The sequence below is a fragment of the Branchiostoma lanceolatum genome, chromosome 1, assembly GCF_035083965.1.
Source record: "Branchiostoma lanceolatum isolate klBraLanc5 chromosome 1, klBraLanc5.hap2, whole genome shotgun sequence".
Classification (NCBI taxonomy): Eukaryota; Metazoa; Chordata; class Leptocardii; order Amphioxiformes; family Branchiostomatidae; genus Branchiostoma; species Branchiostoma lanceolatum.
The window spans coordinates 40377009-40392952 of NC_089722.1; the positions used below are offsets into that span (position 1 = coordinate 40377009).

A 15944-nucleotide genomic window follows, 5' to 3' on the forward strand; every position below is an offset into this window, starting at 1 on the left:
TCTTCGTGTATCTTGGAATACTTGAATAGGCATACTTTTATTTACCAAGGAAAGGCCTATCTTCCTGTGGGTCAAAGGTTAGTCTTGTAGCAACAAGAAATCGTGGAAGGATGCAGAGAAACCTTTTCCTGCAGTTGGAACCAAGAATATGTGTTAAACAGGACCAGCAGCAACAAAACAGAACAGTTGCATAGTACTCCCGTCAGTTCTAATCGTAGACAACGTTAGATCTGGATAGAGACTAAAATTCCTGACCAAATCAGGAAGTATGGAAGTTAGAAGATCACCAAGAAAGAAGTCTCCGTCGCCCGTCTTAAGCGTATACGCCACTTCGAGCGGTTCGAGCGACTCCAGCAAGGAAGAAACAGATCGCCAAGATAAAGACTTCAAACCAAGTCACTCAGAACCTAGCAGCGACTGTAGCAGTGCCAGCAGTACTCCCAAGAAGAAGAGAAGAAGAAAAGAGAGTCCTGAGGAGGAAACCGCGAGAAGTGAAAGTGAAGACGGGTCCAGGAGTGACATTCTGGAGTTGCAGTCGAACCTGTCAGGAGTGCCGAGAAAAAGGAAACATTCGAGGAAGTATGGCGTTTCAACCTAAGTTTCAATTTCATTCGTTCAACGTTACACTAGCTGTTCATGGTAGTATATAACTGTTATAGTGTTAAACTGTGGTGAAAGTAGATTACAATGTAACGTTATATATGTTGTCAGACATTTAAACTTGATGCCAATGGGTGAACTGGAATGATTTTAATTCCTGCAGCTTGTTCTCCCAAACAATATTCTACATGTATCACCTGTGCAATTGATTTGAAATACCTGTCAAATTGCCTTTTGTTGTTTTATAATCTTCTTATTAATGGTTACACATATAGAAAATCCTTATCCCCAAATAGTGTCATTATTTCTTTGTTGTTCAGACCCAGTAATCCCCAGGCGAGGTGGAGGAAAGGCCTGACTGAAGTCGCAGTCCGTGATTACGACCAGTCCATGGTGAAGGGCTTCCTCAAACAGGTAACAAAAGACGTACCTGTTGGACAAAGAAGGATTTTATCTTGTCTGTACTAAAGAGTCCTCTCCCAAACTGTTGGCTCTTAGTCGATCTTGCGTCACTGGAGATCCTATGTCAGAGGGGATAGCATATACCTGTAGTGTGCCTGATGTAGGGACTTGGAGTTTGGGAGTTTTTATCCTGGTTGTTGTCACTCAACTACCCTGGGAGTCCAGGCACCGTAATCGGATCCCCGCACGCGCGCCCAAGCTTTCACGTCTCACCCTCCCGCTGCCCCCCGAAGACTGACCCCGCCCCACTCTCCGCTCAGACCCAAACTCCGCTATCCGATTACACCGCTATCCGATTACCGGATCGGATAGCGGAGCTTGGGTTTGCAGCGGAGAGTGGGGCGGGGTCGGTCTTCGGGGGGCAGCGGGAGGGTGGGCCGTAAAAGCTTGGGCGCGCGTGCGGGGATCCGATTACGGTGCCTGGACTCCCAGGGTATCACTCAACCAACTTGCAGTGGAAAGGATTACAGTCCTCTGGAGGGGATGTTAACCTGAAGTTGCTGATTGGATAATGATTCAGGCATAATCAGTACCCTTTGACCCCTCCCAGGTGTCTGCACTCCAACAGAAGAACTTCAGTGTTGAATCATGGGATACTGATGACATCAGCAGTGATGATGATGATGATGATGATGATGATGACCACAGTCCACTCAGGTTGGTTATCTAGAGCTTAATGATGATGCAGTTTCTCATTGTCTTTTAAGTTATAATGATAAAGTTGTTGTTTTCTAAATAATGAATGACAATGTTTCTGTTACTTTTCTTCCTCCAACTGACATTTGATACCCCAATATCATCATTCCAGGGAAGAGGAAGAGGATGTACCAGTGGCTAGAGTAGTAGTAAGTCATTTATCTTTGCTTGTATCTTTCTTCTAATCTGCTTTGTACAAATAGATGAACAGTTACAGCATTTTGAGTCTTTGGCAGATTAAGATTAATTGTGAAATAAAGTGGCAGAATCTATAGATATTGACTAGGATAACCACTGACATTATATAGTGAAAGCTGCTTCTGTTTGTGTAAAGCAAACTGAAGTAGAGTTGCGTTTGTTCTGACTTCAAATGATTCATTCAATGACACAACCTTTCTTCTTTTTTTCCAGCCAAATGAAACCTTCATTGAAAGAGTGCAAAGAGAAACATGACCCAGGAAATTTCACCCACAACTTGATATGGACCGGCTCTTGTATTATTATTATCCAATCTATAAGCTATCAAAGTCCTACCAATACCATGCAAGTGAGACTCATTTTATTTTTGTGCTCATATCAGTGACCACCAGAGCATGTCATCCATAGAATAAAGTCTGTGAGGCCTTAAGTGCCTTTTTTTGGAGCATACATACAACATAACCTTCTTAAGAGCCAAAGACTCTCCCTAACAAACATGTATCAATGTATAAACAAAGTAAAGTTTATCAACTGTGTTTATCTGTCTGTTGATAATAAAAGTGAATTGTGTTTTAAGACCAGAGAATGTTTGTTATGAGTGTTTGTTGTTTTGAACTTCAAATCCACCCACTTAAAAGGAAGGTACCAATTCAAACACTTGTATGCATGAAGTAGCTGCTGTTCATATATGTTTCGCTAGGTGGCGCCAATGCACTGCAGGGAGGTTGAAATACCATTAGGGACTCCCCCTCCCAGTAATCATCTCTTGCATGTCTTGTGGGATCCATTTTTGGTACAATGGACGGCTATAGTGTTTAATTCAACATTTTCAGTTTTCTTGCAACAATTATGCTAGTGAACTGCAGTTTGATTTTGCCTTTTAGGAAACAATCTGTTGACTTGAATGAACAATATGTAACAGGCTGTCATGCACTACCACATGAACTGGAACTTAATAAGTGATGATTTGTTGGATGCAAGACCAGAATCATCTCACAACAATATTATAATAAGATACGCCCTTTACATCCGTTTACTGTTGCTTCGATCTGATTGAAATATTTCGATGTTGTATGTGCTGGTAGCTTGCATTTTTCTGAAGCTGTGACTATCTCCACTGCAAGAATTTACTCTTCTTCCTGTAATTTGGTAACTTATATTAAATGTCACAAGAGCATATAAAGGTACAGGCAACAGAAGTAGAACACGTATCTGTACCTATCTATCTTTTCAATGTATTCAGTTCCAGTGGCTAGAGGTTTGTTTATATTTCAATCAATTGAACATCTTAAGAAAATCTTCAAAATGCGTTTTCTTTTGATGCACTATCAAATTTTGTGCTGTATTGGGTTTTTTTTCATATCAGTCCCCAACTTCGAGTCAGAAGGAAAACATAAATTATATGATAAAACTGACGTCTGTTGGTTGCTAGGCGTGCCCTTTCCACGTGGAAATATTGGCAACTAACTGTTGCCACTGTTTGCAATTGCCCTTTGTCCACAAAAGGTAACGCGATGACGTCTGCATCCAATATTTACGAGGAAAACAAAGGTCACATCACAAAGGAATCAAACAAAAACAGGTTGCGTTTCTACTATTTATTGACAGGGGGCGCTGGGAGACCACGGGCTGAATTGGCCGGTCATCCAATCAGGGACCTCGTTACATCGGCGTTCGGTCTTGAAGTAATGTGAGAGTGAGGTTAATTTATGTGCGCAAGCGCATCGCGGCAAGGTAGTAGACCCGCCATTTTGTCATCAGATTTGCTAGGCGGAAGTAATCGTCGAAAATGGTTGTGTTTTGGACACTTAGAACTGCCTGAGAACACGAAAAAACACCAGAAAATAAATCTTCGGAGAATTCTCCGTGTGGATTGAGGGAAGTGATCCGTGGATGGCATCATCACAGATGGATTTCTGCGGATAGAAAATCGAGGTAAGGGTCGGCTTTTCCTTTTGAAAATGGCGGCGCGCAATGCATTGTGGCTAACAAAGAACGGGCCGCAAAATTCGACAGAAAAGTAATTATCAATTTTTGTCATCATATCCATCGTGAAATCATATCTTACGAATCGTTTGACACCTTTTTCGTTAAATTCCGACCAAAATTGGCAGTTTTCGTCCGTCGCAGGTGTCCGCCATCTTGGCGTGGTCGACTTTGGCGCTAATCATGAAATGCATGAAATTCAGGCGTTCACTTTTTAACGTCGTCAGAATTCAATAAAACTTCCCGATCGACAAGTGACATCAACTTCTAACACCTCACCACGCTATCTGGCACCAGGATCGGTAACTTGTAGTAAATTGTACGTTTTGTTTCCCCCCGTGAGGGTGTGTAGGGACCCCTCGGGCAGCCCCCATCAGCATGATGCGGCGGGGAAGCGTGACCGACCCGCAGGGCCAGATCCGGCGGGGCAAGTCGCAGGACGGCCCGGGAGGAGGCGAGGGCGGCTTCCCCGGGCCTGGCGAGATGCCCCCCGAGCAGCTGCCGCCGCAGTCCCCCTCCTTCCACCAGCAGCAGAGCCCCCTGCAGCATTACATGATGGCTGCCAACAGCCACCCTGGGGCGGTGCAGGGGATGGGGCCGGTGTCACCCCTACCCCAGGGGCAGACGACACGCCCCTCCCCCGTGGGGCACATGCAGGTTAGCTTTGGTTTATTATGATTTAAGACTCTTCAATAGTGATAGAATAACTGGTCGTCGCTTACCTCATAGTCATACAATTTTTCTTACTACTGAAATACTACCTACTAGAATCTTGAACTTGAACGAGGACATCTGTGAACTAGAATCTACTTACAGAAATTGCTTAACATTCAAGCTTGCTTCTGATGTGTGCTAACAGCAATAAGATATACATATTTACAATACTAGCGATCTAATCCAAAAACAAATTATACTGTAGTATATCACAGTTACTCAGCTCGAAATACTTATCTGCAATTCATACTATGAATCATAGGGAAATTTTTGATAAAGATATATAAACAACATGCAATTTGGCAAGTTGAAATCCAGACCATTGCAGAAAACAGAAATCGAGTATTTCGAGCCCGGCAGAAATTATACAATAACTATAAGATCACAAGTAACGTCCAATTCCTGCCACAGGTGCCCATGAATACCATGGGGATGCCCATGACGACGCTCAGCATGCCCATGAGCCGCCCCACCACTTCGCCCTCGTTCCAAAGCCCGGCCACATCGCCCTTGGTTACACGGCGGTTCGACCCTGCCGGTTCGCCCGGGTTCCTTCCCGCTTCGAGCCCCTCTCCTACCGGCCTTCCGCAACAACAGCCCTCGCCGTCCATGGCCAGTCCGATGCACCTCCAACGCGGGAACCCCCAGATGGCCACCACGCAGATGATGGGCACGATGGGCATGCCGCTGAGCCCGACGCGCGGCTTCCCCCTGGAGCAAGGCCTGCAGCAGGGGATGCACTCGCCCATGCGCCAGCTGAGCGTGAGTCCATCGGGGAGCGGACACTTTATGTTCCAGGAGTTCAGAAAGACTTATTCTGAGCAGGAGATGCAGCGGGTGGCCATGGGGTACCCCCCGCAGCAGCAGACGGGTGGTACGATCCACCACCACGGACAGAGCCCCACGCGGGGGAACATACCGCCTCTCGCGAGCCCCACCGGGTTGGGGCATGGACTCCCCGGTATGGGTATGCGTCAGATGGGGCAAGTCGAACAGCGGAGACCCTCATATAGCCCTACCCGGGCGTCGTACGATATGAACAGGACAAGTCCGATAGCTAGCGGATACGTCATGAATCCAGGAGTCAGCCAAACCAGTCCCATACGAACTACCCCCAGCCCACACACCAGCCCGATCCCCGTTAAGAAACAGTCGCTAAGAAGGCTGGAGGAAAAACCTCCGCAGACTCCCGAAGCGGCGCACTATCGTAAACTCTTGGTAGAGCATCACAGCAAGGAACTGAACCAAATCAAGGAGTTACACAACGAGAGGCTGACGGAACTGTTCTTCCTTCAAAACGGTCAGATAATGATGGACTACCTAGCGTTTAAGAAGCGGGGCACGCCCACTCTACTTAAGTTCCTCAAGCAACACAACTTGGACGAAGATGAAGAGGAAGAACCAAAAGAACAGAGAATCAACGATGAGGTGAGATCGTTATTATTGCTACTAATTAACCAAGTAATTTTCGTCAGACTTGCACCCACAACTAACTAAGGAACGATACAACAAGTGCATCGGAACTGTTTATGCATCGTGCCTTTTAGATTATTTCTCATTATTCTTTAAACAGTTATTTCTTTAATTTGTTTAGTCTTCTCAAGCTTACTAGTGAGGCTTTTTGGGATGATTGACAAAGACAGTACTAACTTTGATTGTATTGAATGGGATCTGACATGATTTCTTCAGCTTTAAATTGCTTTAAAACTAGTTTTGATTAGATTCTTGCTATGTTTAGGGCAGTGTTTCCGCCAGACCGCGACTGAGAGGCCGTCCACTTGGGGAGGGCCGTACCGCGAAAATTAATTGACCGTACCGCGAAAATTAATTGACCAGGAAAAGTAACTGAATGTTGTGATCAGAAAAGACTTTGTTAATTTTTCAAAATCAATTTGTTACGAAGGTCGCTTTAATACTGCTTCAATCGTCACAAAATGCGATCTATATAAAGTATACTAGTGACCAGAAGCGTCTGAAGTGTAAAGGGGTTTTCCCGCCCTGTGGTCACGTGACATCTTGCCGTCAACCAATCAGAGCACAGGATTTTATGACGCGGACCAATCAGCGCTTAAAACCTTGCATATCAATGAGCTTAAAAACATGGCGGACGGCCCGGGACGGGGCAGGTTGCGGCTCGACTTATGTGAACTCATAGCGAAAATTATGATTTATCTACGGTACATATGGAGAATTTTCACGGAAAAACACTCAAAGGAATATATATTGTGTCGAATACGGTCAGAAATGACGGCGAATCGCGGCAAATTACGACGTAGAGGCTGAAATGCACGGGCGAAATTCTTGTTTTGTTTACGTTTTTCTTGTTTGCTTCGATGACTTTCTTCGATTGAGTCTTGAAAAACGGGTTTTTAATGAGATCACCGTATGCCAAAGGCACCGACATCGATTCTTCGCAAGCTTAACAATAGCAACAAACAAAAGAGTGTGAATGTCCAACGATATAGAGCGTCCCCACGCCCGCAGTAACAAAGAAAAACAAAGAAATTATGCCGACCTCTCGTATTTTTTTCCCCGATTTCTCGGCATTTAGTTTGTCTTTTTTTTAAAGAGGACGGCCTATGTCTGAGTTCAGGCCGTCCAAAGCGACATAAGGCCGTCATTTGACGGGAAGACGCCCCTCTGGCGGAAACACTGGTTTAGGGAGTGTACATTGCTTCTTGTGGTATTGAAAGAAAAAACAATTTCTAAACACTAACTTTGTCAATGACTTTCGTTTTGATTGCATTGTTTGCACATAATAACACTGTTGTTGGCACTTGGTTGCAGTGTAGTGTATAGTGGCTGATGCATGTCCAGTTCATCAAAGACTATGTTAATTTGACTAACTAGTTGTGTAGGCAGCGCTCAGGATTTAAAAAAACTGTTCATGTACAGAGTTTGTCAGGAAGTGGAATCCTTGACAATTTATTATTTTCTTATATTTATATTGGTTAGTGAACACACAGTGTAGATACAAACTGAACCTTACGTCATCATAAGAAAACTTCAGAGTCAGATAGCTGCAAAACCACAGGCTGAAAGTAATGAAATATTCATGACGCACTCTATCTACAACATGTGCAATCCATACAAATAACATTTGATTCGAACTGATATTTCATTTGAATATTCAGTGATATTATAACGTGATGGCTTGCAGTAGCAAAACAGTTACCCTCTTAGGTTTTAACAAAGATCAAGCAAATAGAAGTTGTAAAGAAGTTATAACTTGAAGACAAGATGAGAAAGTAAGGGATGTGAAGTTAAGCAGTCAAGGAATTTGATTGTTCCGTTGTGAGCTTGAAAGTTTGTCTGTGTTGGTAGGAATCCATTCTGAAGCAGGGCTTAACTGTAATTTTTAACACAAGAAAAGTTGGACTTACCCAAACTTTCAACTGCACAACATCAGTTTTTGTCAAGAATTGAATAATTCACGGTTTCTGTGATGTTGATTTTTATTGATTAAAAAGTGTGACTCAGTTGAGTGTTCGTTCCTTGACAAAGACTGGGGGTGTTAAGTCGAAAATTTGCTAAGTCCAACTTTGCATGTGTGTGAAGCTACAGTTAAGTCCTGCTTCAAACTACTCCGCTCTGTTTTAGCACTTAACATATCTTGATCAGTTTAGCAGCTCTCTAAACAAACCTTTGCAATGTTCTGATGCTAAGTAACATACCTGTTTTTTTCTGCATACTGGATATGCTATAGTACTGCAATTGCTACCTCCTGACATTAGTACATTTTGCTTTCAGAGATCAGCGCCTAGACCCTCAAGTAGACCAAATGTCTCATTCTCACAGGTGCATACCATCATCCACGTTTTCCATTGATGCATTCCACTTTTCGTCTTTCACTTAGGAGAGCCATCTAGCTTTGTGTGATAGTACTGCAGTATCTGCATGCATGAGCCAAAGCTGTCACTGAAATATTTTTTTCCTTTTTTTATTATTATAATTATACATTTTTCTTGTGGTCCTGTCTTGGCAGCCGTATCGTGGTTTGAAACGCATAGAGAGCTTTAAATACTGGTCACTTAAAATCTCAAAGGCCATTTTCCAAATTTTAAAATGTATGAAGCCTACATGCAAAATTTGTTACTGAATAACTCATGTAGGTTTCGCATGTCGTCTATGAAAAAAGTTATCTTTTCTCTGTCACAAAATATATAGGATATTAGAGTTTAGAATCTCAAAATACAACCAAAGACAAGTTTGAAAAAATTGCATTCTTCACACTGCGGCAATGGGAAGTTATAACCAAAGTCAGTATTGCCCTTAGGAAAATAACAGTCATCAAAACGTCAGATTGAATAAAACACTTCGGTACAAAAAAGTTGTAATTCAAAATCAGTTTCACTTTGAAATTTAAGCATTCCTTCCAGAGTTTTTCTGATTTCAAAGTGACCAGTGTTTTTGATATGAGGGGAGGGGGGCGTTCTCTCTGTCTCTGGCGTGTGTTCTGAATGTAGGACTTCTCTCCGTCAGGTTAAAGTAATGACGACGAGCGGCAGTAACATCCCCGTGTGCACGCCTGTGGCCATCTCCACCCAACTGCCGCCGGAAGTCAGCGCGATCTCACAGCTCAGTCAACAGCAGCAGGTTAATGAATGATCAACACTCCTTTTCATGTAGCCGGGGCACAGAATACTTCCTCTTTTTCTTTTTCAGTTACCTGCAAAATCACATATACGAAAAGGAACCAAAATGATGTATCAATAATGGACTTTCAATATTGAAAGGGACAAAAATTATTCAGCTCAGCCAACAGCAACGGTTTTCTGAAGAATCAACACTCCTTTCCATGTAGCCGGGGCACAAAATACTTCCTCTTTTTCACAGACGTCACTGTCAAAACACAGTTGATGCAGTCTGAAATGCCTGACCGATTATGAAACATGCGAAATCAGTTTTGAAGAATTCTGGTAACATTTACGAAAATGAAGCAAAATGATACATCGATGGAAATGAATTTTCTTGACGTTCGATTGGAAAGGACTTCAAGTGTCTGTGATAAATGTCTTTCCAAGATGCTTTAATGTCTGCCTGCTTGGCTTATATGGAAGTGGAAAGTATTGGCAAGCATTGAAGACATTAGCTTCCATGTGCTAGGGGAATTACTAAAACAAAAAGGTGCACAAAAGGAAATAGCAACGGCAAAAGAGACTGCTATACCAGTTGTAGCTTTCTTTAGCCTTCTTCCTGCTGCCTAACCTACAACCAATGCAATTTGGGTGCCAAGCGACTACCTAAGCAGGTTGAAGCTTAAGATTAAATTAATTCACCCCACGAAAAGAATATTCTATTAGCCTCTAGAACTGCAGGTTTTCACAATTTTTCACTCGCAATTTATCTTCTGATAAGTGCAGGTTTGAGGTTGGTATTTTGTGCCCTGTTGCCACACCAAGCAGACGTACCGTAGTCAGTGCACACATGTTCGTCCGTGTCTCTCCCCCTCCCCCCAGGCAGCTTACACCCAGCAGTTTCCATCCTAGACCCTCACGCATGCAGTAGACTGGCAGTCAAGTGGATCGTGCTGTAGCTCTAGCGCTCTCGTACCCTCCTCCCGTTGTTGTCCGCATACGTAGGCTAGCCTGGAACCCAGCCTTGTTGGCGAGACACCAACACCGCGAGCAAGGCTGGGTCTCAGGCTACGTGTAGTAGTAGTCGGCAAGTCGTGAAACGTCTGTAGGTTTAGAAACAGGTCACTGAAACTAAAGCCATTTTTTTTTACCCATACAGCAACAACAGCAGCAGGTGCAGTCGCACGTGGAGCTTCACGCGGGAATGCCGGTGGCGACGAACGCAAACAACTTGGAGATCGAGGCGTTCAGGCGACAGCAGGTCCAGGCGGCGGCGGAGCCCAGCAGACCTCCGGGCGGGCGGCACGGGATGGTGTTCCACCCACAGAACCAGGCACTGCAGCAGCAGCTCATGAGCTCCATGCAAGGTACATGCCAAATGTTGAATCTTTAATCTAAGACTTTGTAGCTTCATGTCTTATAGTGCTTGGTACTTATACGGCACTCCAGTGATCTTTGTGTATAATACCGTAAATACATCTAAGTTTGCAGTGATTTAGTGTTTGTAGCTTTTGCGGTAACTTCTTTATTGCGGTCTTGATACCACCACAAAAATGCTTGTTCTGTCCGCCAACCACCTTGTTCCAACCGCGAATTTGAAACCACTGCAAACACTGCATTTTCTCCCTACTGTGAAATAAAGTCACTGCAAACTTAAGGCATTTACAGATATAGAAACAAAGAAAAGCCCATCATGGCAACAGTTCCCAGCACAGTTTACTTAACGGTAATCTGCTGTTTCCTCTGTGTCAGCGTTGAAGTGGCGTGAGACAGTACAACATAAACAGTACCAGGTTGTGTAAGACAGCTAAACATACAGATGGCATTTGTTACTGTAATTCTTGATTTGTTAACTGTAACTTAATTTTTAGCTGATTTAACAGTCACTAGTCAACAGCTTAAATTTTTTCATCGCGGATATTTGATCACTAATGTTTGAGACACTATGTCATAGTAATGTTTCTTCCCACCGTTAAAATTAAGTGCTGTGACCTACTCCATTTTCCCCTAACCGCTATATTTTCCTGCCGCTATATTAAAGTGATTAACAGTATTGGCATACCTATTTTTTTATGATACATGTGTATAAGACAAGATTTTAACATTTTATCCTCTTCATTTCAGGTGGTCTTGTAGCAGCCCAACAGCAGCAGCAGTCCACCCCCTTCACAGCCCAACAGCAGCCCCCTCCATACCCTTCCCCCTTCGGTCCTGCGGTGCCCAGCACAGCCCCCATGCACAGCCCCCAGCCCCTGCCGACCCACCCCTCTCTCCAGCACCAGTTGAGCCAGCCCCAGCCCTCCACACTCCCCCAGACAGTGCCACAGACTCCACCTGGCATGGTGCAGAGAACTATGTCAGAGCCACAGCCACCAAGTAAGTACATCTCATGTTACAGGTTTGCGTAGCAAAACCTTTGTTGGATCCGTTGGCATGAATGGTGGTCGCCATCTTGAATTTGTGATGTCACAGGGTAGCCATTCCATTTCCTTGGGAGGGGTGTTTTTTCTTGCTAGCGTTCTTTCTACTTTTAACAAATCGGCACACAACTATCACACATTCAACTCAAATAAAAGGAAAAAGTCAATACCAATTCATATTTATAAAAAGACCCTGTAATTGCTAAACTAACATAGCAAACCTGAAGTTTATGTAGCACAAATACTTAACTCTAGTTTTCCTGTTCTATCTTGAACATTATAATTTTCCAACCTACATACAGTTAGTTACTATGTATGCCAATGGACCACAAGGCCAATGTGTCCCTTTTTGGTGTTTTTCCCATCACTCAAGCATTAAGACTAAGAATCATGTCAATAGTGACCACCTTGTCTTCTTTGAAAGTTTCCCTCAAGCCATCATTTCCTTTACTAAAGACAGGTTTGACTGCTTTCTCGCCAAATAAAAGAAAAAAAGAATTCTGGTAGATAAAAGCGTTAGTGAAAAGATCTAGCTGTCACCAGTGCAAACAAAATTTATGAGAAAGAGTATCTAAAAAGAATGCTGATGTTTTGTTTCATCTTTAATTTCATTTCTCCCTTTGGCTCAGCTTCTGTGCTCTTTTCAGCGTTCCAGACGCCACAGCAGCCAAAGGACCTCCCCAAACCCCTGAACGTCTCCACGATGGTTTCCCCCACGTCTGGGACCTCCGCCGCCGTCGTGGCAAAGTGCACAAAGTCTCCGCTGTCCCCAACTTCGAGCCAGAGACTGCAGACGCGCCACCAGCATTCCATCTCGCACGTGTACGACACGACCATTGGATCGCAGGAGGAGATCGTGGAAAGGGCCAAACAGGTAAGACCAACTTTTTTGTTTACTTTGGGGTAGTCCCTTAAATTCTGAGTAACTGATTTTTGAGGGAGCCCTTACAAAATCATAACAATTATACAAAGGAAATTACTTAACATAAACTTGCTAAATCATAGAAACAACGCGTTCTTGTTTTCCCAACGTTTATCAAGGTTTTCATTAACAGAAAACAGAAGAAACTTCATGTAAAACTGGTGTGGTTTCTGCAAAACCTGTTTTTAAGAATCAGAATATGCAGAACCCTGGTTTGTTTCCTACTCCTTCAGTACATGAGGTTCAATGTCAAGTTTACTGCAAAAAGAACACATGTGGTACTGTCTACTTTCGAAGATTTGGCCTACCAATTTAAAACCTTGTATCTCAACTTGTGGAATATACAATATGCCTTCATGCATATGTATAATGATTAAAATGTCTTTCCGTCATGATTATCAGATCTGAAATTTTACAGCCTTCTCAAAGTTTGTAGTGGGTATTGTTAAACATAATGATATTGTGTTGCTAATAGTCTAAATCTGTGTCTCTATAGGAAGCTGCAGTACAACAGAGGGTGGCTGAGCTGAGGAAGGAGGGTCTGTGGTCCCAGCGCCGTCTGCCAAAGGTGCAGGAGCCGCCCCGCCCCAAGGCACACTGGGACTACCTGCTCGAGGAGATGCAGTGGCTCGCCACCGACTTCGCTCAGGAGAGGAAGTGGAAAATGGCTGCTGCCAAAAAGGTTGGCAAAACAAAAATTCTGATACTTCACTTGATAGTTCTTCTGTATTGGTAGAAGTCATTCTGTATTGGTAGAAGTCATTCTGTATTGGTAGAAGTCATTCTGTATTGGTAGAAGTCATTCTGTATTGGTAGAAGTCATTCTGTATCAAAGTTGAACTGTAATTAAAAAACACAAAAAAATGGTCTCACCGAATTATTAACTTTGTCAAAAGTTAGTCCACTGTCAGTGGTGTGTGTTCAACTACCATGCTCTTTCTAAGGAGAGAAAGCAGTATGTGCCATTTAAAGTCTTTGGTATGACTTGATTGGAGATTGAACTCACGACCTATCGAATGCACCTGGTGAACAAAAACCCAGGCAAAATTATGCGCCAGTCGGAATCCAGAATTCTTTATCATAGTGGAAAGAAGTTTTGTCAGTAGCATAACTCCCTCACAACGGGCCAGCTGAATGACTATTTCTTCCTGGTCATATTGAGGGAGAGAATAATGTTTTCCTTTTAAAAACCCATGCAGAAGTGTCCTGTCTTCTGATGTGGATCCTGTCAGAGGATACAATATATTTGATTTAGACAAATTGAGAGATAAGTAGAAAGCATAGCATGTTACACAAGTCTCGCTGGTCATGTTACTCGCCATATGAGTCAGCTGGTAAAATGCTCCTTCGGTCTCCAGAAGCGAACCGAGCTGACTGACAAGATGTATGAAACCATGATAGGGAATACTGGAAGCTGAACTTTGTGAATACCCTTTAACTCTATTAAAGAGTAAGAAATATGATGATGATGATGCACTACAAAGAACTCCTTGGGAAGGCACAGCTTTACATCTTTGACTAGCATATATAGATATACTGTTATAAAGTGTGCTCATTGTTAACTTCTTTCCAGCTTGCCCGAGCGGTTGTGAGGTTCCACCAGGAGAGGAAAGCTAAGGAGGTCCGTGCTGAGAAGGAGGAGGCTCTAAGACTCAGGAGAATAGCTTCCAACATGGCCAAGGAGATCAAGGCTTTCTGGGCTAACATTGAAAAAGTAAGACAGGGTTTCTTCCTCATAATGCCCCCATATGTTGTGTTTTCTAGAAAAAGCCCTATCCTGTAAGGCATGTCTAGAACGAGAAGCCTTGTCATCTTGAGTCATAAGGTTACGTACCTAAATGTAACACAGGTGCAGAGGTTTGGACCTGTATCCGAACCATGTAACCTGAGGTCGTCCATGACGTAGGAAAAATTAATAAATAGTTTACAGAATGTTTACTTAGACTTCGGGTATCTTATGTAGAGAACTATGCTTTCAAGAGGATCTCAATGAAAAGATGGTGTTGCTGATTTTAAATGGCCCATGCAATGTTTTCAACAAAATTAGTCATCAGGAAACAAGTTGAATGATTTTGATGGAAGCCACATTTTGTTACATGGGCAAGTCGTTACAGATGTTGCCCTATCAAAATGTGGCCAGATCGATGCATACTTTGCTTCTGCCTCAGACTTCTCCATGTCACAAGCAGCAATGGAGCATGCTACAACTAAACAAGTTCTTTTTTTGTATAGGGTTGCATGCATCTGCTATTCACAGCTACCTTTCACTTTCCGTAACAGGTTATCATCCACTTTCAGTATGTATTAGAATTGAAACTGTCAAATGCTAAAATTGTATTGACTTTGGGGTAACAGATTTATTTCAAAATCAATTGAAATTTAGCCATATTCTACTTTTTGTGGCTCAAAACAAAGATACCAAAGTTGCAGGCATTTGCCTTTTGAACTTTTCGCAGTTCTGGCAAAAGATGTATTTCTTGCGATACAGGCTGGATTAACCGGTAAACTTCCCTGTACTTGTAGGAACAGGGAAAGAATCAGTTGTGATTCAGAAAAAAAAGTACCGAAGTCTGAAGGGAATTCTAGTTTGAACTGTAAGTGGTACTGTATTGGCAGAAGACTTCTTGCTTAACCAGTTACATTTTGTCTGTATCTTAAGGTTGTGCAATATAAGCAGCATTCTCGGCTGGAGGAACAGCGTAAGAAGGCGTTGGACCTGCAGCTGAACTTCATCGTGGACCAGACGGAGAAGTACTCCTCCTGGCTGACCCAGGGGCTGAAGGAGGACGCCTCGCTACAGGGCTCAGCCGCTTCCAGTCCAGGCAGGGACGCTACGCTAGGAGAGGGTGAGTGTTTGGCAGGTCTTTCTTTCAAATTCATATTCACTTCAACCCAAGGGAATGGGTTGTTTGGGTCGCGGAGCGAGTGTGTGTGTATGCGTGAGTGAGTGAGAGCATATGTGTGTGTGTGTGCAGGTTTTTTTCTAGAAAATTAAACAAGAGGGAGCACACACATGCGAGGGAGAGAATTCTTTATTTATGGATGAATCTATTGCTGAGTGAAGGCTGTATGCTCATATTTAGTTAAAATCTGAATTTGACAAGGGGGAGCTGGGCTGAAACAAGAGGGTACAACGCCCCTCTTTCCTGATTTAGATGAACCCCTGGTGTGTGTGTTTGTGTGTGTGAGCACATGCACGTGTGCATGCGAGTGTGTGTGTGTGTGAGTGCGTGTGTTAATGTGTATTTATGTGTGTGTTTCTGTATTCATAATGGACACAATGCAGCATTGCCATACATTCTCTGCTTTAATTTCTGCCATTGAAAGGCAGACTGGAAGGGTAGCAAGTCAGTATGGGAAAGGGGGTGA

General features: G+C 43.3%; 2 protein-coding genes across 2 annotated transcripts in view; both read left to right on the forward strand.

The window, feature by feature from the left end:
- The first annotated feature begins 40 nt into the window (after nucleotides 1-40).
- Nucleotides 41-1954, forward strand: LOC136423010 (uncharacterized). The gene is made up of 4 exons (XM_066410994.1): nucleotides 41-579; nucleotides 921-1014; nucleotides 1613-1719; nucleotides 1871-1954. Exons 1-4 carry the CDS (start codon nucleotides 269-271, stop codon nucleotides 1941-1943), a joined length of 585 nt encoding a protein of 194 aa, XP_066267091.1. The 5' UTR covers nucleotides 41-268; the 3' UTR covers nucleotides 1944-1954.
- Nucleotides 1955-3671: 1717 nt separating this feature from the next.
- The window catches only part of LOC136426573 (helicase domino-like), a 65290-nt gene continuing 53017 nt past the window's right edge, over nucleotides 3672-15944 (forward strand). Inside the window, exons 1-11 of the mRNA XM_066415239.1 lie at nucleotides 3672-3891; nucleotides 4286-4599; nucleotides 5068-6084; nucleotides 8407-8454; nucleotides 9139-9252; nucleotides 10393-10600; nucleotides 11358-11609; nucleotides 12283-12527; nucleotides 13072-13257; nucleotides 14149-14289; nucleotides 15235-15421. Of these exons, the coding sequence (XP_066271336.1) occupies nucleotides 4321-4599; nucleotides 5068-6084; nucleotides 8407-8454; nucleotides 9139-9252; nucleotides 10393-10600; nucleotides 11358-11609; nucleotides 12283-12527; nucleotides 13072-13257; nucleotides 14149-14289; nucleotides 15235-15421 (2677 nt within the window). The 5' untranslated portion in view covers nucleotides 3672-3891; nucleotides 4286-4320. The remainder of the gene's footprint in view (nucleotides 3892-4285; nucleotides 4600-5067; nucleotides 6085-8406; nucleotides 8455-9138; nucleotides 9253-10392; nucleotides 10601-11357; nucleotides 11610-12282; nucleotides 12528-13071; nucleotides 13258-14148; nucleotides 14290-15234; nucleotides 15422-15944) is intronic.